The sequence below is a fragment of the Micrasema longulum genome, unplaced genomic scaffold (genome assembly GCF_059751315.1).
Source record: "Micrasema longulum isolate JH-2025_06_02 unplaced genomic scaffold, ASM5975131v1 h1tg001084l, whole genome shotgun sequence".
Taxonomy (NCBI): Eukaryota; Metazoa; Arthropoda; class Insecta; order Trichoptera; family Brachycentridae; genus Micrasema; species Micrasema longulum.
This window is the reverse complement of record NW_028278272.1, coordinates 11,707-36,451: the sequence shown is the minus strand read 5'-3', so window position 1 is coordinate 36,451 and position 24,745 is coordinate 11,707. Positions and strand designations below refer to the sequence as shown.

The 24,745-nt window shown below is 33.0% G+C and overlaps 1 protein-coding gene across 1 annotated transcript in view; it reads right to left on the bottom strand.

Moving 5' to 3' along the window:
• Positions 1-24,191, bottom strand: part of LOC148277094 (uncharacterized) — a 129,501-nt gene extending 105,310 nt beyond the window's left edge. The window contains exons 1-2 of the mRNA XM_088233335.1: positions 24,065-24,191; positions 18,039-18,136 (exon numbers count right to left, since the gene is read on the bottom strand). Coding sequence (XP_088089461.1) covers positions 18,039-18,136; positions 24,065-24,191 — 225 coding nt within the window. The remainder of the gene's footprint in view (positions 1-18,038; positions 18,137-24,064) is intronic.
• Between the last annotated feature and the right edge of the window lie 554 nt (positions 24,192-24,745).

The following is a 24,745-nucleotide window of genomic DNA, read 5'->3' as shown; positions in this document are numbered from 1 at the left end:
TATCCACAGAAATACATTAAATACACGTACAATACATACTAGTGTGTTTGTGTGAGTGTAAGTGATTGAGAGGGTGGGTGTGTGGGTGTTATATTAGGAAGAGGGTGTCAGGTATCGAAAATATAAATATATATAAAATATTAAGAATTAGAGATAAAATTTAATAAAATAAAATAAAACTTTATTATTGAAACTAAGTATAAGACAAAAAAGTATGTTTTAAGACGCGCATTTTAAATGTTATTTTTTTACAAGTGGAGAGTTCTGGGCATAGTTCGTACGAACTGCTGGCACATGAAATAGAGAGCTCGACGTGTGACGGGTGCGGTAGCCGGAGACATTTAATGATAACTCCTATCAAGGCGTCCACTGAGTATGTCATGAAGCACCCCCATGTCCAACAGTAGACGGCGATCTTCTAAAGTCCCGACCATCCTTTTGCTGCATCTCTTCACCTGAAATATGTACGCCCGTATTTTCTTTTTTTGCCATGTTTAGCCGCTTCTAATATCTGGCCGCCCTAGGCCTGGGCCTACTGGGCCAATCCGCCACTGATAATAAGTAATGTTTTTACTTCTACTATTGGGTTAGAGCAGAAATTACTAAAACGCAACACGCGTACAATCCTAGCTTGCCAACATCTTGTCATGCATGGTCTTTGATGTTGTAGACTTCAAGTTTTGATTTATCTGATCGTGCAAAATCTACCTTAATCGTCTTCACTCTTACTTTTCCAGTATACATCTGTTTTACCATTATTCCATCCGCCGTTCTTTCGTCATGACCGTCTTAAGAATATATGTATAGCTTTCAGAATAGCGCTGTGCCACGCGAGCCGATTCTCGGGGAGCAACAAAGACGCGTCAGATATGATTCACGAGAGGAGAAGGTCTGCCCCCGGCTCGCCAGAGGTCAGCAGGACCTTTGTGAAGGAGCTCGCCGAAAGCCTCGCATCCTCCGGAATGTCAATGGAGCCTGGTGCCGGCTATGATTTACTGGCTGACCGCCGCAATATGCGCACGACGGCCATTGTTGTCCCATGGACGGAGACGGGGACGGGATAGGACAAACAGAAAAGGTTATCTCTTACTTCACTGCGTCGCGAGATATTATTCACTTTGGAAGATTCGCTGACTCGCCTACTACTCTTACATTATTTTTCGTTAAACTATGGCGCGAACTATGAAACAACTAAAAGTGTTCAGTTTAAATATTTATTTACAGAGTACAGTTGTTCAGTTCGCAAAGTTTCACACCCGACATTCCATCTCGTTTCGAACTTAGATATAGATCGACATAATAAATATAAAAAAACAGCTGTGAAATATAACCTTGTGTCACCAGAAGTCAGTTGTTTATCAACATCTTTGTTTTTTTATGCCTCAATGTCTAGAATGTGTATATAAGGCGATTCTTCGCACAACTTGGAACATCCAAGTTTCCCTCGATCTCGGAAGGAAGAGAGAAGGAAGAAGAAATGGAAAGTAAATATAAAACAATGAAAAAATAAATGAAAATGAATATAAATGTACACATACAACATACATACATTAACATACACACACACACATATATGTACAAACATACATATACACACATGAACATGCATGTATATTTTTATTTTTTATACATTAAACGCCCATAGGGCTTTTACAATGCAAATTTGCTTATATAATACATAATAAAGTTTACAAACAAAAATAGGCAGCAGTTATATAATCATGTTAAAAAAGATATAGAAGTAATTCAAAGTTCGTAATTTACTTGTTACAAAGTGTAATTTAATATATCTGAAAGAATAAAGAAATTAAAAGCACATACACATATTAATATAAACAAATATAGAAAGGTTATTTCATCACTATAATAATTTAGTATCAAGGGAGTGACTAATTTAAACATTGATTTAACTGGTAACTTGTTACATTGTACTTTACATAATTTTTTGTAGCAGGCGAAGTATTAAATATATCAAAAAGATGGTTATATTTATTGGCATTTGGGTGAACTCGAACTAACAGAGAGAACTGAGCATAATTTGTTTGAAATGATTTTGTGTGGAAAGTACATCTAAGTCTTGTGGTCTTAAATGGAATCCAAAAATTTATTTCATTTACCAAGCATGGACATATATACATACATATACACACATGAACATAATATGTATACACAATTGAACATACGTACATACATACGCGTACATATTTATAATTAATAATAAAAGAATGAAAACTAATAAATAAAACGAAATAAATAGAAACTAAAAATTTTGTTCTTGAGACGCCTCTATCGCAATTTTGATATGTTGTTTGAAACAATATTTTCTTTCGTTGAAAAGATCTATCGTGCTAAAGTTTTTATCGTGTGACAAGCGTACTCGATGAATGTACTCTTTGGGATAGATTTGGATTTCATAAATAATATTTACGTCACTAATAAAGTGTGGGATAAAGGACATTTGAAAGTCGAAGTCTTTTATTATGTGGATCATGTTCTATGAGTATACGGTAAACTGTTATTTTATTGTCTTTGGTAAATGCATTTACGTTCTTTTCATGCAGTTTCATGAACATACAAAAAATGAGTTAAGCCACACAAACCTCAAACCGAGGTAATTGATGTTCAAACATCATGCGCCTGATGTTAACATCAGGCGCATTTTTAAAAAATATGATGAATTATTTTGCTTCGCTTAAAACATAAAAATAGAACGAAAAAGATTATAATTTTTTAAATTAAAAATATCAACAAAAATGGGGGGAAACCACTCTAAAGGGAAAACACATTTTTACAAATCACCTTAAACATAATAATAATAACAATAATTCGAAAATGTTTTAAACAATGTGTTTTAACAATGCCCCAATGTCCTGGATGAACATATTAAGCTCTCCTAAACGAAAGCCATTTTCAGGAGGAGTGTACGTGTACAAGTCTGGATTTTGTCGAAGGGAAGATAACATTGCAGGAGACTGCTGCGAGATATTGCATATATTTATATACTATTAAGCGTGTTGTATAGATGCCCTTTGAAATATGTGTATGTTTATGTAATAATAATAAATTTTGCTATTATTTAATAATGTACGTGCTTCCACTTTCCATTATGTTGTATCTCAACTCAACACCTGGCCCTTGGCTACTCACACATGAGTAGTTTTACGTTTTAGCTATTAGACGTCGCTTAGTACGCAACTGCCGATTTAAATTCAACTACGCCGTGTTGTGTCGTTTGCAAGTGTCAAAATACTGCTGGAATTGAAAGAAAATGCGGTAGGATCATATTTCACGAGTAAGAAGCAAATTCACAAGTAATATTATTTAAAAATTAGATTATTTTACCATCTGTCAGATTGTTAAATAAAAATACGTGGACATTTTGTTAGTATTACCAGGGTAGTCATTTTTTACCTGGCTTTCTTTTAATAAGCCTTAGTGTTATATTAAACGGTATTCATTTACTTAATTATATAATATACATTAACGACATAATACACAGTGACATAATGGGAAAAAAAACAATCTATGCGGACGACTTAGGAATTTTATATGAAAACAAAAATGACACTGAAACGACTAAAACCATCAACAATGACGTGCAAAAACTATTAGAATGGACAAACAAAAACTTCTTAACACTAAATGCCAAGAAATGCAATATAATACATTTCGAAACACAAAAGAAGAACCATAACATGAACATAAAAATAAACAACGAAACTCTTAAAGAACTAGAACATGTGACTTACCTAGGACTCACAATGGACAGACAATTAAAATGGACAAAACACAAAGACGGACTCACTAAAGTAATGGCATCACTACATAGCCTCTTCTACAAAATTAAAGATTTTATACCAAGAAAGGAAAAAATTATGATGTACGAAGCCTATGTCAAAAGTAAATTGAGTTACATGATCGCCTTCTGGGGAACTGGTAACAAGACAGACATAACAAGAATACAAAGACAACAAAATAAAATTCTTAAACTAACATACAACCTACCCTACCTGACCTCTACGACTGAACTGTACAAAAAACACACCAGTTTGACATAAACTACTTGACTAAAATTGCGACCTTAAAAATTGTGCACAAAATAACACTGGGAAACATACAAGACGACGACATAATATTAGTCAAAAATGCTGACATACACAAATACAACACCGCATATTGAAAAAGCAAAGACAAACACAGGACAGTCAAAAATACTACATCATTATACTAAGTCCATTGACTTAAACACTACAACGACCTACCTTACTACTTAAAAACTTTTACTGGAGACAAATTTAAAATCAATCTGAAAAAGTACATGATGACTGAACTAACTAGACTAGACGAGACATAAAATGACTAGACAATATTAAATTTCTAATGTAACCCTAACGAGTTTTTTAAATTTGTAAATAAATAAAAAAAAAATAAAAAAATTACAAAATTATTATTTAATGATTTTTTTACATTTGCCTAATAAAAGCACCGGTTTTTTTTATGGTCCAGTCATATTTTTTGTTGTAAAATATAACACGCAAATTTTGAACACGTTAATAAAAAAATATCAAAAAAAATATTTTTCCTTAGTAGATTGAGAAATAAATTAAATAAAGATACTGCAGAACTAATTTACAAAACAATCATTCTTCCACATATAGATTACTGCTCAACAATATTATTTTTAGCAAACGAAGGAAATTTAAATAAACTAGAAATTTTACTTTTGTACTAGAAAACTAGAACTAGAAAATTTATTTTTAAAGCGATGAGAATAGTTCTTAAGAAAAATAAATATAGCAATGTAAAAAAAATGAGAGATGAACTAAAATGGTTATCTGTAAGAAGGAGACTTAAATTTAATATGTTGATATTTATACATAATTTTTTTCACGATAAATTACCAAAATATTTTAAGGATAAAGTTGTCTTAAACAAAAATTGTCATGAATATGCTACTAGACAAAAGGATAAAATAAGACTACCATTATTGAAAAGAGCTGTGTCGCAAAATTGTTTGATGTATAAGGGTTTAAAAATGTATGATGAGATGCCTGAATGTATGAAGAATGAAAAGTGTCTGAAAGAATTTAAAAATAAATGTATAAGTTACTGTAAGGAAATGTAAATATATATAGATGATGTAAATGTACATAATAGTTTATATTAGTTTTAATATAAGCTAACTTAAGAAATAAATTAAAAAAATATATAAAAAAATAACTTAACTAAAAATTATCTTATATTTGTGTATATTGTTGAGGGGGGACTTTTGGACACAGCACGATGTATACCAACTTGGTTCGACGCGCCCTCTGCTATATTATAATTCTATGAGCATAGGTATTATTTATTGTTTAAATATCCAGCGCAGAAGTTAGCGGAACGAATTCTTGTCCCGAGACTCAGTTTCAGTCATAAATGTTAACTAAATCATATCTAGAGACCACGAGCCAATTAAAATGGCCATTCTGTGTACTTAGTTGGATTGACATAGTTTCTATGAACATAAGAATTTACGATTATTTCACTCAGTCTCGATGGCGGTGTTGGTGGTTAGGACGAAATTAGCATTATAATGCCTATAAAGGTGTTTGGTCGTGGAAACTGGTAACGATCCAGCGCGGAGCAGACCCAAGCAGCACGTTGACACATTTGTACTTATCGGGACAAACTTACGTAATTTCTGCATCTTGATTAGATATTCCGAGAAATACTGAATTCGATACTCTTTTTTAAGTTTTCTTGGCTCCTGTTACATTATTGGATTTTGTGCCAACACTCACTAGACCGTTAATCGATCATATTAATACGAATATTTCTTCAGTTTCGGTGTTGAAATACGGCGTTTATTTGCAAAAAAGTGGTACTCAAATATAATTTACTTGCAACATACAAAAACATATCACTAGGTATAGAAATACCCGTTAGTTAAAAATTAAGAATGTACAGAAATAAAATATTAAAATTATTATACGTTAAATCTGTATCTTAGAGAATAAAACATGAGAGTCCACTTTTTGTTGTTTTGAAGTTAAAAATGCAGAAATTACCTCAAGCTATTTTATACGTGAACTAGCTAACCCGACAGACGTTGTCCTATATATTCAAATTGATTGATTGATTGGTTTATACAATACCAGTCCAATTCCCAAGAGTGTGAAATCCAGTAGGTCCCCATTTTCTCGTAAACAGGTAGTTTTAATATTTTATTTTATGGAATAACTCGCTAAGTCTTTTTTAAAGAGATTTGTCAGAAGGTAGGAAAGCGGGGATATGAAAAGAAGTTATGAAAAATACATCAAAGTGTTTATTTATTTATTATACGACACAAGTGCCTTTTACTATATAAAATACAAGCGGACCCGTCAGACGTTGTCGTGCCCGAACGTTGGCTTCTCTGCTATTATCTTGGAAAAAGACTTTTCATTGATAAGTAGGTACCTAGGCACTTGTTTATGATGAAATTCCAAAACTGAAAATTATGAATATTCAAATATAGAATTTAAGTAGGTTCCTAGGTACTTGTTTTTGGTTGAATTCAAAACATAAAATAATTCATTTTCAAATATGTATTTTTTTTTGCAAATGTCAAACTCGGCTCTTCTCACCATCAGGAATGCACTTTATGCATGAATGCGATTTTCAAAAATGTATTAAATTTCTGTTGATATTATTTTAGTATTACCAAATTTCCCTCAAACTAGGGTTAAAAAATAAGATATTACGCTTTTAAAAAAAAGGTGGCGAACTAGAGAACTAACTTAGACTTAGAGAATAATAAATTATTGAAACCCCGTAGTTTTTTTTAAAGTATTTTTTTTCAAAGCAATCTTATTGTTTTACCCTTGTTCGAGGGAAGTTCTGAAGTATTTTAATCACAAATGTTTATGACTACCAACAAATAATAAAAAAATACTAAAATAATGAAAAAACTAAAAGTTCTGAATGTTTGAAGGACAAATTTTGGATAAATCGCAATAAAGTACAAAAATTGACATATCTCCCAAACTATAAAACTTTAACTAGGTAGGGAAAGTAAGATCCAATAATTGGCAAATGACCTATATGTGCGAATTTGCTATGGCGGGTTCAGTTCCAGTCACCCTGCATATATAAAAAAGATAAATATCGAAATCACAGGCTAGGATTGTATGCCAGGATAGACGTGTGTGGCGGTCCATTCTCTCTGCCTACCCCTACGGGGAAATGGCGTGATGGTAGTAGTAGTAGTAATAAAAACTAAAACTAGATTTGAAGGGGAAGGATTCAAAAAATACGTTTTCAAAATAAATGTAAAATAAAAAGAGAAAGAGTAAATAACAAAAAAATGTAAATTGGTAAGTTGATTCGGGTTATGGTACCGTGGCTAGTGTCTCGGTTCAAAGGTCCGTGGTTCGAATTCCACTTTCACGTCGACCCTACCGGAAAGTTATTGAAGAAAAAACTTGAACATTCGTTTTTGAAAAAAACACAACCATGCGAAAATGACATATTTTCTTTTCATATTTCTTTCTTTTTTTATCAAATAAAGTATCAAAAAAATTGACGGACGTCCGATGTGGTGGATTTTTGGACCAGCTTTGACCTAAAATGTTATTATGTTGCGCGATTGGAATTTTGGATTGGATTGGAATTTGAATTACACAATTCAAATTCCAGACGTTTGAACGTCCTAATCCACGCCGTACTGTCGCCGCACAGTGTTCCGTTTCATACGAGCTAGACGCAAAAAATCTAAAAGGACTTGAAACCCACTGGCGCGATTTATTTCACCCTGCTATGATGAAAAATTAAGTTAAATACACCGAGGTATAATAAAATAGAGATGATGGTTCATTTTCATGCCTGAAATAGCCTGAAATTATGTTCTGAAAAATGAGCGCTGTCGCGTCAACATTGCCGTGCAAAACGCATAGTAGAGTATAAAGACTGATTGTCTAAGCCAGTTTACTGTGAATTCACGCCTTTTTTACGCTGCTTCACATTTACTGGTAACAAGTTATGTTCCGGAACTCAAGGAACACAAGACGGGTGCTAAGTGCTGCATCTAGTGTATGCATATATCAATGGCGAAATAATAAATTTTTAGTAAAATATATTTTTAAAATTTAATTGAAATTAATGCATTGAATTCTCAAGGAATTGAAATCTACGTAAAAACGTGTGTTTAAAATGTAAAATATTTGATTTGTTTAGTTTTAATTCAATCTTCTTTTATTCATGACAGTTTTATACACTTCAACGAGGGGCAAACGGTGATTTTATTTGCAGGTAAACTATAAAAAAATATCATTTATTTATACCTATATAGTAGGTACATAATATAATGTATATAGGTGTACTATAAATTGCTATTTTTTCTATGGTTCTGTGTGATACAATAACTCTTATCTATGAAATCAACTCAGATGACGCGCCGTAACTTCGTAATATATTATATTGTGTAGCTATATTATCCATTAATTTAACACATAACTTATATAATAGTTTGTAAAAAATAGCACAACCAATTCAGTTAGTATTAGGTATTCTCATCACGATTGAAATGCCAACTGCCCGATTTTTTTAATATGACAAATGAATAATGTCAAAAACGGCCGCGTCGAGCGCCACATGTGTTGCGAGTCATATGTCAAAAGTATCATCTCAAAGAAAAATAGTCCTTAAGAAATAATGTTAGAAATACTGTTTTCCAAATCGAGAATCTTCAAAGAATTTGTGCAATCTGCAAGTTTACTCCAGGAGAAAAGTCCTGCCACTGGGTTTAAAATGTTTAATATATAGTACACTTATTTGCATGAAGAAATAAGCTGGAGTAATTGGCTAGTTTCTTGGCTCATTTCTGGCGCTGGGCGCGCTTTAATAATATTTTTATTTATATTTGGAGAAAATACAAGATTTATAAGAAATGGTAATTATTTGTTTGATTTTTTGTAAATAAAGTTACCGTAAAACATTATTATAGATAGTCAAATATAATGGTAAGCTACGCACAATCGCTTCTATACACGGTTCGCCCCTGACTTCAACAATTTGGATCGAATAAAAAATTACCCTTTTTTCCATGGGAACACATAGCATAACTTAAATTAATTGTTGGCAAAAAATATAATATATGCGCTCTTCAGAAACCAACATTTTTTTCGGAACCAAAAACAAACACTTAAAACTAAAAATACAACCTTGTTTGTAGTGCAACCCAATAGTCAACGCTTGTATTCGTTATATAAATTAAGCATAACGTTGTCATTTGAATTATTTGAGAATATCTCCATAACGTCAACGTTCAAGAGTTCAAAAGTAAATTTCTAGCGTCTAGCTTGTATAAAACGAGACACTGTGCGCCGTAGGGCATTATGATCGTTCTCGGCCATCTCATTTCTCTGGCGAGAATTCCAAGCACGGCGAGATGCTGTCGCGTCTGACAAATTGCAGCCATGTCGGCTCTGCTACCGCCAAATAAGGGAAGAAAGGTTTTGATCAGCAAAAACCAGCACAATGGATTCCCGTGACGGAGAGAGACGCTCAAACGTCTGCTGGTTCGCCGACGGATTCCGCATTGTCTAAAATTTTCTTCCACATCAGGAACCGTCAACAAATAAAATATTGTGCAAATGCCGCGATTAATATCTAGGAAAACTAAACGTTCTTTGTTTGTACGTCCTCGTATGTCATCATCCTCATACTATGGTTCATAGGACACTGATTTGTCGCACCAAAAGCAGCGAATGTTGATAATCTGTTACATTAAGCAAGTGGTCGGCAAACCCATTAGTCGAAAGAACCAAATATCAGCAGTTCAACAATTAAGATTTCTTTCAAGAGCCAATTCAGTTGCGTTTTTAAACGTTTCAAAAGCAAAACGTATGCGTATTTACTTTCTATTTCAACTTAAAATTCTTTAAATTCGTGATGGTAAAAAGCTTCAATTGTGTTGACGATCTTGAGCACGAATTCCATGACATTGCGAATTTCTTCTGTAAAAGCCTGCTCACAAATCGCTTCTTCATAAATGATGCAATGGTAAACGTGATTAATTTTTGGTTTCAAAATAAAAACAAAACCTTTTCTTACTGCGGCGATACTTTAAAGCCTATCTGTTGAAATTAAAATAATTTTATCGAGCTAAATATTATGTTTATCTGTGCATTAATTGTCAGTTTTTACAATACCCTCAATTATCCAAAAGGCAGTAATCTTAAAAATTCTTCAGTAGGATCCTTAGACGAAATGAATCAAACGAAAAGTGTATATTATCGCTTGCGCTGTGTGAGCCGTACTCGAGTGGCTAAAGAGCCGCGGTTCGCCGACCACTGCATTCAGCTATGAAATGTCATCATCATACTTTAATCAGCACTGTTGGTTTATAGGGCACTCCATTGGTACTAACGTCAAATGCTTAGTATCTCGTAAATTGTTATCTATTTTATATATAGGTAAGATTTTCTCTCAAGGGTAAGAATGCTTCAGATGCCAGATGAGGGATGACAAAATAAAAAAGGGTAAAACCACCTTTTTAACCAATATTTCACCTCGGCCTCGGCAGGGATCGAATTCAGGACCACAAGCATGGTAGGTATGTGTGAAATTCTATTAGAAACGTTAGATTTAGGCCGACGTATCGTCGTATTTTTTCCATCCTTTTCTTGATCTTATTACGTTTAAAATACAGTAAAACTTCAATTACCCGGATTAACGAGTGCCAGACGTTATCCGGATATACAGAAATCCAGATAATTAGATGAACCATTAAATTAAGGTAATATTTTGAAACTGGACACAAAACTGACTCTAAGATAACTTTTTTATTTTTTACGAAAAAATACAGCGAATTTGAACTAAGTTCGTCCAAATTTTTGCAGACAAAGACGGGATTCAGCCCTCTAGGAAGCTGTTAATATTAACATATTATAATGCAATCAAATGAATCTCACCCGTAACAATAAAGGTTTCATCTTTTTACCCTCACAAACGTCTACAGATAGAAGAGCCGAAGGAATGTATATGTTCAAATATAGGCAAAGTGGTGAATGTTACACAGTGCGTAAAGTGGCCACTTAAACCAGCCAATGGCAGGTCATAAGCCCTGTGGATTTATTCCTTTATTCCATTCTGTAAAATGATCTTTATGAATGTTGTAATATGTTAATTAAACATGTCCAGCAAATTTGATTGCTTTGGTGAAGAAACTTGTTTACGAGCAGCGAGGTCCCCTATACCCATTTTTATTTCCTGATATTGATCCGGATATTTGGCAATCAGGATGACTGGAATTCGGATAAGCTGAGTTCAACTGTGCCTTAAATGTTTCTATGCCCCTATCATCTATCAGCACTGCTGCTTCTCTGATTTTCATGTTTATGAATAGACAAGAGCTTAAAACTGACACTTACATCGGAGAGGAGGCTACGTGGAAATTCACGCGATTTTTTTAAACATCGAAAAAAAACTGAATTTGAAATATATTTTACAAAATAGCAAAATTGTTCGATAGTCAAAACCTGTAGAGCATATTTTTACACGGAAAAGTTTGACAGAGGTAGTCGTGGACGGGGGCTTAAATCTCCTCGCATATTTTGATATTATTTAATTTCGCATGATGCAAGATTACATTCGTAAATGTTTTGCGGTTGGTTGCATACAAACGTCATCCCATTTGTTACACCTACCATCGTGGTCTTACACGACCATCATTTGTATTCAACGAAGAGATCTTTAGCATAAGGTTTTGGTATAAAGCCATTGGAAGAGAGACACATAATTTCGACCCCATGTAAAGAAATGGTCATGTCACGCAAATTCCGCTTCCAGATAAGGAGCTTCTTTATCTTTTGTGGCGTCTGCAGGATCTCCCATAAACTCTTCTATGCTGTCGGACGGACCATCGCTTTCGTGCATATTAATCTTCTCCATAATATAATTTTCTGGACTTTACTTACTCTTGTATCCTTTTTATATTTGACCTCTTCTTTAGTCTTGGTAAATTAGTTCAGATTTACAAAAGTAGTTCAACCTACGTTCTAAATTGTGAAGAATGCTTTGGCTAGCAGGTAAGCAACTTATACGATAAGAAAAAACACAAGTGATAAGAGAAATGATGAGATTTTGTATATTGTTCACTTGATAACTATGCAGTTTTCTCGGATTAGTCTTAGACGCTTCCGATAATGTTTTTAAAGTACCTTCATTGCTAGAAAATGTATGTTATTTACATTAATCAGTAATACTACAATAAAACTTGCCACAAGGCAGCTAAATCACAAAACATTTTTGTTTGACAGTAATTTATTTGATGTTTTTTGTTGATACTTCTTGATAAAACTCCATAATTAATGATTATGTTAAAATTATAAATAAACTTATCAATGAAACTTCTTGGTTTGGTTTTACTTTTTATCATTTTTTTGACCAACGAGCGCTTTCGCCTAAGTAGGTATCTTCAAGACTGGCGAATGGTTTACAATGTTTACAGTTTTTATACTATTCTTAACATATTTTGGAGATAAGATCTAATAATTATTTTAACAGGGGACAGAAAACATAAATATTTACAACTAGTTTGCTAAACAGTTCATTTTTGGGAGTTTTTGGACCGAAATTGTGATTAAGCTTTTATTATTTAAAAAGTGGGAAAAGAACAGAAAAGAAACCACGAAGAAGAAGAAAAAAGAAGGGATGTAAACTTCCCTATCAAAAAATCAAAGTATTGTGCTAACTTTATCTGTTAAAATGTGTATTTCCCACTCTGTTTTATTTCGCCATGTGTTAAAAAAAAAAAAAAAAACTAAAACCAAACTAAAGTTTCATTGATAAGTTAATTTATGATTTTATCATAATCATAAGTAATTTATTTACTTCTGGGTGATAAGAATTCTGTAGGTTTTTTTTCCACGGTGTTTAACCCCTTACACAATGCATGCGAAAAAATGTTTAAAGCATGTGTTTTCTGAAGTATTTTATGTATTAGTGTTGAGTAACCCAATAAGTTGGTGATGGGTAACCGTTTTAGAAAAATAGAAAAAAATTGGCATGACCCGGATGCCGTGTCATATATTTTAATTTCCAATATTGTTGCAGCCCTGGTATACGAAAGGCTTTTGTTTTTGAACAATTTTTTTATATTATTACTAAAAAGTAAAACAAATTATCATTTACATTAGAGACTTCTTGTTGATGAATTGTGTTTTCCAATTTATTTATTTATTAACTCTTGTGTAGCTGTAATGTCACACAAGACTTAATATATCTCTCTTATTTTTTGAAATGATGAACTCGTATACGAGTTCATCATTTCAAAGAATATATTCTGTAATCTTCAAATGGACATTTTCACACCGGATTTGGAAAGTGAAATTTGTACAACAATGCTGGATGTTAAAACAAAAAATATTTATCCGTGCCACGCGGAGAATGAATGTCCTCTAATTCAGCGACACATCTGGATAAGAGAGAGCACGAAGATAAAACTCATAACAAGAAAGACAGAGACGCTGTTCTCTGGTGGATGTTGTGTAAAACAGATTCAGTCTTCAGTCGGTTGATGACAGTGATAGGGGACGCACGCGCGTAATATGAGCGGTGTATTTATGATTTTTAATACATTTTGATATAACAGGGCTAAATTATATGTTTATTCGCATAAATTATGGAAAAATAATTATTAAACAGTATGTCTCTATGTTTTTTTTTCAAATGTCTATAGAATTAAAAACTTTAGAATTTTCTGACTTTTACTAGCGGTAACACAATGTTACATCACCAAGCGCAAAGGGATTATTTACCACAGTCTTTTAAGATTTAATATACACGGCACGCAGTGCCTTTTACTATACAAAAAATACATAGTGTGTAGAAATAAACACTTCAAATAATATTTGCACAGTAGATAAACGAAAAAGATATAGCTTAAAAAGTTTACATGTAGATACATATTATAACTGAGTGGTTTCATACAATGATCAAGCTTACATATTGTGTTAAAAAATCGTTAAAGGGCATATAGAAATTAAAAAGTTAGAAATGTGTTTTTTTAATAAAAAAAGGACAGGACACCTTAAATCATAGGCACATTGAACAAAAAAAATGCAAAGTACGATTATGTCAAGTTAAAGAGAAAAAATATTTTTAATTATTAATTCTTCAAAAAGTTGGTATTACGTAGGTTTTAAACACATGCAACGGTAACAAACTTCATCAGCCAGTCGGTTTTTAATTTTTTTAAATGTTCAATATTGTTTAACGTTGAGAAAAAGGTCTCACGAAAGTACATTGAATTAAATATTAAAAGCCATTGCAAGATTTTTAGTAAACGTTCGTGTCACCCAAAGCGTCTTAACGCGTCACCTCTGACACGCGTGCCATAGGTTGCGCATCACTGCACTGGTATAAGCACTTATCGCTTAAATACCTCTACACTTATTTTTGTGACACTGTATTCAATATTGAAGATTCTACATAGATTTGCTCATCGTATCCCGCTTACTGAGTGTGTCAAAATAATGTCTGCACACTGCACATGACAGCCTAATAATCTGTACTCGAAAAACAGTGGCTACAATCATATGATTAGTTAGCCACACTCACTACGTCACGCGAGCACGAGCAGTCTGGGCTCTGATGTCATGGTCAATTCGGACTCAAACCGCAAGAGTGGGTGGACGAGGTTCGCATCTTGTTACCGTTTCTCTACTGCCTCTAATGCGTACTCCATGCCTACGCACTACCGTGGGTGAGTCTCTGCATCTGACGTAGAAGTATTTGAGGACAGATGTTATAGAAAAATGTTTGAGGCCTAGTCGCTTTCCTATTCAGAGTGAAACAGACTAAGGGCTATGTATAGCGTGTGAGCTCGCCAATATATGACAGTAAAAATTTTATTGTCTTTGAATTTCCTAGAGTTTTAACCATCGAAAAAAAAGAAGATTGCAAATAAAATCAACAGACAATGGAAATTTGATGTGTATTATTTTAATAGATTGTTTAGAACAGAAAAATACATAGAGAAATATGCATTTTAATTTTTTGTAATAAAAACAGTCTAGTAAATTCGAATAAATAAAAATACGCTTTATATTAACAATATTAATTAAAATGCAAAAATAACATTAATTAATTGAAAAATAAATATTACTGAGTGTTACAAACATAATTTAAAAAACGGATAGCGATTAAAAGTAAAAACTATCTTTAGTTTAATTCTTATAGCGATAAATACATAAACATTATAAAACAGGACTTATACAAATACAAAAATAATATTGTAACTAGGCGGCTACCTAAACGGTTAAATTTCGAAACACCACGCAATTTCTTATCTCGGCTACGCTATGTAAAATGAAAAAAAATATTTAAATTAATAATTTCATCACGTCATGAAGTCGCCCCTGGGTAGCGCCTGCTAACGTCAATCAACAAAAACATCCTCGTTTTAATTACAATATTTCGGGTACGCCATAAATCTCTTTTTTTAAATAATTTCCACGTCACAAAGTCGCCCCTGGGTAGCGCCTGCTAACGTCAATCAACAAAAACATCCTCGTTTTAATTACAATATTTCGGCTACGCCATGAATCTCTTTTTTTAAATAATTTCTCACGTCACAAAGTCGCCCCTGGGTAGCGCCTGCTAACGTCAATCAACAAAAACATCCTCGTTTTTATAACAGTATTTCGGCTACGCCATGAATTTCTTATAAAAAATGTCAAAACGTCACAAAGCCACTCTCTGAGTGTCGCTACTGACATCATTTACAAAAACATAATTATTTGTGCTTTTTTCAGGTACGCAACATTTTTTTTTAATACACTACCTAACCGATAAAATACTATTAGTAATTAAACCAAGGTGTGCTTTAAAGTTCCGTATGGCCAAATAATATTATTTATTATTAGAATATTATTGACATGTAGTTCAAGCATTGCTGCATTCACGTTGCTTTACTTCTGAGAGCTTAACTGCTTTGTTTTTCTATGGTTATGTTAATGTCATCTGTCATGTATTGGCGAGCTCACAGGCTATACTTACGCCCAGACTAACCCTATGGTAACAGTAAATAACATTTCGTATTACTACCATCAGTGTTATGACGAATGACGAGAAGTAATGTCACCTGAGTTCAATAGTTGTCACATCTACAATATTTTATTGTCAAAATTCTCGAACGGTAGCTCAATATACTCTCACCTATTGTTAGATAACAGAATACCGGGAATGAATATGCATCAAATTTTGAAATATTTAGTTTATCTCTGCCTAACTTAAAAAATAAAGTGACCAACATATTTTTATCAAAAAGAGCAAATCATTTTCAGAAGATTGAGTTGGAATAGTTATAATTAGATTGATTAATGTATTTTGTTATTGTATAATTTCTTTAAAATATATATGTATTTCAAGTAATTAATAATGTTTACAGTACGAGTATATTAATATTTCATACTCGATTTTTTTTTAAACTTTTTTTTATTTTTAAGCTCTCTTTATACCACATATATGTAAATGGCAGAAATGCCGTATAACTATGTACGAAAAACTATGTACGATAGATGCACAAATGTTGAGATCCGTACCTTATGTAAGGCTGAGACAAGCATTATCGACAAAATCAAGAAAGGAGCTCTGCGCTGGTTTGGACATGTAGAACGAATGGACAGCGAAAGAACGGCTAAGAATATTTACAATGCGAATGTTGATGGATGCAGAAATAGAGGTAGACCGAGAAAGACATGGCATGACCAAATCCAACAAATACTCGAAGATGGACATGTCAAAAGTCGGAATAATCAGCGCGCGTGCATGAGAAGATGTATAAATGTAGAAGAAGGGAGATCTGTATGCAAAGATAGAGTGATGTGGCGTTCTATCATCTCTGCCTACCCTTACGGGGAAACGGCGTGATGGTTTGTTGTTGTTATTTTCGCGGTTTGATTGTAAAGAAATATTGAATTTTCGCATGATTACTTTTCAAAAATTGATAGTGAATATGCGAACTGAAGGAAGACAAGTCTTTATGTACAATTTCGGGAAAGGGGTGGGTGCTTTCTTTGTATTACTAACGTCCTACCGTTTCCCAGTATGGCAGAGAAGATGAATGCAACACGCGTCTATCTTACTATCTTAGCACACAACCCCAACTCTTCTTCTTCCATCTTGTCATACACGTTTTTCAATTAGTTTTGCTGATTTTTGATGTGATAGGATTACGGTTTTGATTTATGTGATCATAGCAAGCCATTTTAGGCTGTATTCATCCTGTTTGGATATTTTTTTCATATTCATATTTTATTTTTAATTCCTTCCTTATACATTTCTTCCATATGAACAAACAACCTTTAAAAGACATTTTAAAAACAATACAAATATATTTGGCAAAGGACGAAATAAAAAAAAAGAGTAATAGGGTACTAGCATAAATATTAATAACTCAATATCCATGTAGGAAGAACTGTACTATCATGTAAATAATCCACAAGTGAATAATCCACTCGTGCACATTTCTGTGGCATATAATTCGAAGGTACTTTTCGGTAAAAAATATGTAAATAGTACAAAAATTGCCTTTAATAACTTGTAAAAAGAAAATATGAGGAAAAATTTAATACAATATGACTTGTACCGCTTTACCTTTTTGATTTTTAAGTTATTGCAATTAAATTAAATAAAAACATACTGCAATTCACCATTGTCGATTTTTAGTTATTATAACGTAAATATCAAAGTTATTTACAAACAAAGCCAAGCACAGCGACAAAAGCGTCCGTTAGGACCGTTGCGCTTCTGTTGTCAAACAAATAAAATGGCCCATAGCAGAGTGAAGTTGTCGATAGCCAACAACGCTTCCGTTCTATAAAACATAGCGATAGCGCTTCTCTATAGCTTAGCACATTATTACTCTGAGATTTTAAACATATATAGGTATCATAACGAAAACAATAATTTAAAGTAACATAAAATTAAAAACGCAACTATGAAAATAACATAACCCTGTGTTATTCAAAAATTTAACCAAAATAATATTGTTATTTAATGTAAGAACTTACCACAAATGGCCCATCTTCTCCTGCACTGCTCAGAGTTGCCCCAAACCACTGGTGGGACTTTTGTTCCATCTGACTGCCGGTGGAATCATTGCTGTTACCTGAGAAAAATCAGAAAACAATTATGACATTAAATAATACATTCGGTAACATCGTGGCGTGGGTATATCAATATGCATAATAATAAATACTCTTTTCGAATACAACTGTTGTATGTATTCAGATTGCGCAGATTAAAGCTATCAGATTACAGAGGGCTCATTTGGGCAACAGAGGAGGAAAATTTCTTTGAATATCCGATAAGTCTTTACAGTCAAATTAGGCAGTTGACCAATTTTAGATTTTACACGAGTAGACGCTTACAAAACGCTCAAGTTCAATATATAATTATTTCAATGGAAGCAGAAGTAAATGTATTCATAAGTTAACAACTAGACTATTGAATGTACGCACAAAAAATACCCATTAGTCTCGGAGTGCACTGGAGGTAAAAAATATAAGGCAATGACTCCTTATAAGGGAAGATATTGGAACTCTGTCGGCTGATGGAAGACGGGAGGGTATAATCATATATGACGGTGTCTGTAATCAAGGTAAAAGCTTCCGCGTGTTTGTTCTGCAGTCGTCGAGGGCGTTCCTTCGCTCTCTAATGGCTATTTGGCCACCATTTTGGGACGTGGATTACCCTCCTTATGATCCCCTGTATCGGCAGACATGTAAAGCATAAATGATTATTGCCAAAGGCCTTCCATTTATTGATACTCTCAAGAGTATTTACGTATTAAGAGGGCTTAAGAGTATTAAGTTTTTAAGGAGTCAATAAAGTAGTTACGTGTTTAAAGCCAAAATATTTTAACGAAATATTTTTAAGTAATTCACCACTTCTCAAACGAATCGAATTATGGCGATGATATGTAGACGAGGTTTTTTGATCATTTAAAGGGATGGACAGATAACTTCAGATATTTCTTTATTTCCTAAATTCATTACGTAAAAAAATGAAATTTTCTTTAGAAGTAGAAAAAATAAAAATTAAACTTTCTTGACTTGTCGTTAAAAATAAAAAAAATAAAAAAATGATTTCGATATCTACCGTAAACCAACATATACAAACACAATTATTCATAATTCCTCAAATCATTTAATTGCCCATAAACATTCCGCATTCCATTCAATGATACATAAGTTAATAAACGTCCCACTAGATGATACTTATTTTAAAAAAGAACTCAATACAATTAAACAGATTGCTAATAATAATGGATATACATAATGAGAACTTAATTGAAAAAATATTCAATCAAAAACAAAAACGCAAACTTATAAATAAATAATTATATTCTACTCCCACGATAAATAAAGCAAACCCACCTAAACAATGGAGGCGGATAATTTTTATAAATGATAATTTTTCTAAACAATTATCTTTACTTTACCATGAAACATTAAACCTGCATTCTACACAACTAATAATATAGGAACATTGTTTGAAAATCACAAAGACAAATTCCATAAATATAATAAATCTGGCATATACCAATTAAATTGTAATGATTGCGATTCGATCTGCATTGGAAAAACTAAAAGAAACATTAATATAAGAGTAAAAGAACATTTAAGGTTGTGTAAATAATAATAATTTTTCTGAATTCGCAAACCATCTTATACAAAATATATGTCAATATAATATGTCACTTTAGTTTAGTTAGAATGTAAGCTTAAGTATACTTTTGTAAATCGCCCTCGAGGTGATTTTACAAAAATGGCACTATATAAAACAGCCTTATATTATTATTATTATTATTATTATTGTACTTTAAATTAGTTTCAAAGAATGTTAAGATTCTTTAGGCTAAGTTTAATCAATATAATGCAAATCCATAAAGGCTTTCATTAGCCTATTGATCGCCAGCATATCTTAATTGAGATAATCAGTCTTACGTTTGAGATCCAATCCGGGGTCTATGAAATACTGCAGTCAATAGCCATTTACCTCAGAATAACCATCGCATCGAGTCAAACACACGCGTCCAGGGATCTGGTTGCATTTTACATACAGAACTGTATTTTTCATTCGAGAAACGAATTTTTTTTTGTAAACTTTTTGAAACAATTTTAAAGTTGCTAGAATTGCATTCGTCCATGCGCATTGTAGTTACAAGACGTTTGGTAATATTACCTTCCATATAATGTAAATGAAATTTACTTTGAAATATCAATTATAAATAGGGTTTAAATTTTCAACCCCCCATGCGCTCCGTAGTTATAAGACGTGTCGGGATATTTATTGTTCGTGCCTTTGAGGTGATTAGATTATCAGGAATAAAAACAGTTATAAAGAGAAACATAAACTCTGTGAAATAATTCAACGTAGATAATATTATGCATACGCAAAAATTTGCCGGTTGATGCCGCGCGTCAGTTAATAAATGCGTTTGTAGTGTCTATTGTAATGGTATCTATTCAGGTCTACCAATGAACAAAATGACTCGCCTACAGGCTGTATTAAATGCTGCAGCAAAACTTATTTTCGGAATCTCAAAGTTCAGTCTTATCATTCCACTACTTCGGGAATTACACTGGCTACGTTTTCCACAGAGGGTGGAATACAAACTCTGTTGGCTTATGTATAAATCACTGCACAACTCTGCTCCGGAATATCTAAGGGAACTTTGCATTCCAGATGAACTAGCTGACAGGCGTCTTACGCTTAGATCAGCTACATTTACGTCGAAAGGAAAAGTTATTATACCCCTACGCAAACAGCGCACTAAATTCGGCGAACGTGCATTTGCGGTCGCAGGCCCTACGGCATGGAATGCTCTCCCAGCAGAAATCCGAAACTGTGAGAGTGAAGTGATGTTTCGGAAGAAACTTAAAACCCACTTGTTCTCTAAATCATTTTAATAAATTCGTAGCATGCTGTAGCAAAATAAGTTGTTTTAATTAAATTACAAATTTAAAAGCTTTAATTAAATTTATTTATCTATAAAATCGCTATGTAAAGCGCCCTTGAGGTATTATATTACAAAAATAATGCTATATAAGTTATCCATAATAATAATAATAAAATTTAATCATATTTGTAAAATTTTTAATTTACATTATCTTCAGAAGTTGCATTTATCGCGCGATGTTGAAATTGGAACTGCCGAATAATAATTGCGGCGCCAGGAACAGCCATCCGGTCTGCCGGTCTGCCTATACAAGAAAGAATGCATAAAATAAAAAAATGAATAAGTTAGCACTTTATACGTATTATATGATTGGTTCAATAAGCCAATTTTGGCCGCTTGCCAACAACGGTTTCCGCTAATAACGACCGCGCAACAGATGTCGTGCATTAGATCGATGCAATTTTAACCTGCCTCGATTATGCTCTGTTGATGCATTCTAATTCTTTGTTTCTTGTTTATTTTTAATTTCAAAATTTCTAAAAATGAGGAAATATCATTGCTGTAAAATATTGAATGTACCTCATTGGTAAATATGGACATTTGAACCGAATTTATTTCGTGTTCTTCTTCTTCCGCTTTATCTAGACCTGTTTATCTGTTCTGCCAGAAAGATGCTACTCTTAAAACATGATCCAACTCTCCTTTTATCTTTCAGGTGGTTTTCCATCAAGTTCCATCAAATCAAGTGGAATTGCACTAGCCGCATTGTGAGGGATTCTGGAGTTATCCACTGTGTTTATGTAATCTCTCCAGAATCTTCCTTTTGCTCTGCTTTATCACACGACACCTTCGGTGCAACTTCTTCTTCTCCAGCCCTGTTCTCTCCACTGCAAGAAAGATGCATCTTTCAAACGTCTCCATTCCTTCATATCACCCGCTTTTATCATCCATGTTTTACCGGCTATCGAGAGAATGTCATAGACCTATCTTTTTCTGGCCTTCCACCACTTCTTTTGTTTGCTCATGATCTCCACATTATTATTCCGGGTGTCCACCTGCCATCATTTTGCTTCGCCGAGAGTCCAGTCCGCTGCCAATTTAATATTGCTGCACAATCCATGATGTCTACTCCGGTTCGGTTCCTTATTTGTAGATTTCTTATTCTGCCTTTTAGACATACACCGAGTATCTGTCTTTCCACAGATTGCTAGGGGCATTTTAGTTTCTGTGCCACAAGTCCGACTTATTTCTTCACCGCGGATTCGATCTTTCCGTGATTCCACTTCAATTTTTTTGTGATTTAAAATTTTATCGAATTTAATTAAATTAAATTAAATTAAAAGATAATGAAAGAATAATGTCGACACTCAAAATATACTAACGAGATCATGAAGTTTACATACTTTACGTACAGTAATAAGCGCATTAATGTCGTAGGCCCTACGGGGATGGGATGCTCTCCCCGCAGAAGTGCAAAATGTGAGAGTGAAGGCTTCGCATTCTCTAAATCATTTTAATTAATCCGTATCATGAAATGACAAAACTGAAATTTTAAGTCAAATCCTGTCCTCGTGTATTCAATACAATAAAAAAATCTATTTTGTAAGGGCACCCTTGAGGTATGGAATTACGGAAATAGGGCAAGATAAGTTATCTATCATAATAATAATAATAATAATGATGAATCATATCTCAAAAGAGTTTTTCCTCAGAGAGTCTGCTTTTAATATAACAATTCTTTGAATGTTAAAATTAGATGATATGGAAAAGAAAAGAAAAACAAAATCGAAACCAAAACCTCGAAACAAAAATACGCCACGTTACAAATAACCCACCCAATCAAGGTTTTAAGGAATCGAAAATTCTGCCTTCGAATATTTCATTTTAGAGCAATAAATTTGCAAAGGCAGAATTATTCGGCGTTATAATAAAACATACATTTGAAGTAGGTCAACAACTTAAATTGTATTTAAAATTTTATTATGCCATTGAGATATTGAAACTGGGAATGTCAACTTTTATCACTAAAACATCCGTTGACATTGATAATGAAATCGTAATTTTATTTAAATATTAATAATGTCACAATTTAATTAAAACGTATCTTTGAATTAAAATTACGCATAAAAAATGTGTATTTTATATAAACATTCATCCTGGTAGTAAGGTAATTTTTGTGAAAATAAATAAACGCTAGACAAAGTCATTGGAGTTATGGAGTCTACGGTTGTGGGGAATATAAAGTTTAAAAAAATTATCAAAAGAAAACGTTATCATAAATAAAAGAGCGTCAAATAATTTAATTTGTGAATAATATAGGACTAACAGAAAAAGTAACAGTTTTGTGTACTATACAGCAATAAATTTCTACAAATCACTTTTTAATGACCAAAAAATATAGAAAACATATACGAACTTAAAAAACACCCAAATAAAACAGTTCTGACAGCTCGTGTGACGAGTGATATGTGATATGTGATGTTATTGTATAAACTATTGTGTCATAATATATTATATCCCCTCATACCAGCACTTTTGCTGATTGGGAATATTTCGTACATATACAATATGTAACGTAATGTAATAAATAAAGTTTAAAAAAACTATGTATTTTGTCATAAATAAATAAATCTAAATCTAAAAAAGTAAATAATTTTTTTTTCAACAATGTTTGAGTATGTCCAAATGCTTGCAGACTGGCTGGATTTCCTCCCTAGGGAGTTATTCATATTTAAATTTGACAAATTAATTTAAATGACAGGTCACAAGCCCTGTAAATGCCCAGACTTCCATATTCCCTTATCAACAATGTTTTCCCTCTCTGTTAAATTAATTAAAACTTTTTTTAATAAATATTTCTTCATCCTCAGTCCCGCTACAGGTGATAATAAAAATATGTTAAAAGGGTAACCATTAAAAATAATCAAATTAACGTAACCTTTTTCATTATGTATATTTCGAAGACGCCGGATTGCATTTATCTCTGTTAATCTACGCGACCAGTAAAGTAGGTAATATTCTGATCTCGGTTCCATAATCAGTTATGCTTCATCCTCTGTCATTTGTCTCTGTCTCCAATCTGACGAATCTCCAAAATAATTACGCGTGTAATTCTCCAGTCACGCATTTCACATCGTAGATCCATTCCTCTCGTCCCACTCCACTCCTCCAGAATCAAACCAGCGATTTCGACATCAGAGTTGTATGTTGGATCAATGGAACCACTCGGAGTAATATACGGTGAGTGTCGCAACCTCATCTTGGGCCAGGATGGGTAGTATTCTCAGAACAGAGAAGTAGTGCCATTAATTGCCATGATACAATGTATGGAATAAGTTGTCTTTTAACAACGATGAAATTTTTTTTCCGTCTCATCACAACAGAGAACGGTTACCTACTGCGTTGGAATTCCAAAAAAATATTTATGAATGTCATAGTATCATTAAACATGCTTATACGAGTATTGTATGAGGTTTATATCTTATATCCCACGAGTAGATTTTTTTACGTATCTAGTGTTGAAAACAGAACTTTGAACGTCTCATTTTACTTTTTAAGATAAAACCACAAGTCTAGAAAAGTAAGACTGTTAATAAGTCATTTGACAACATTGTTTATTTTAATTCTACATCTTTATGCATATAATTCTTCTGTACGTGTGATAATTTACGTAAGGTTTTCAGCGAAATGGAGATATTTGCGCTGCGCGTGTTTGTAGATATTACAATTTTTGAATGGAATAAGTAAAAAAAAAGTTAAATCTTTTTATTATCGACCTACCAAGGTTGCATTCGAAGAGAATGCACATACAAA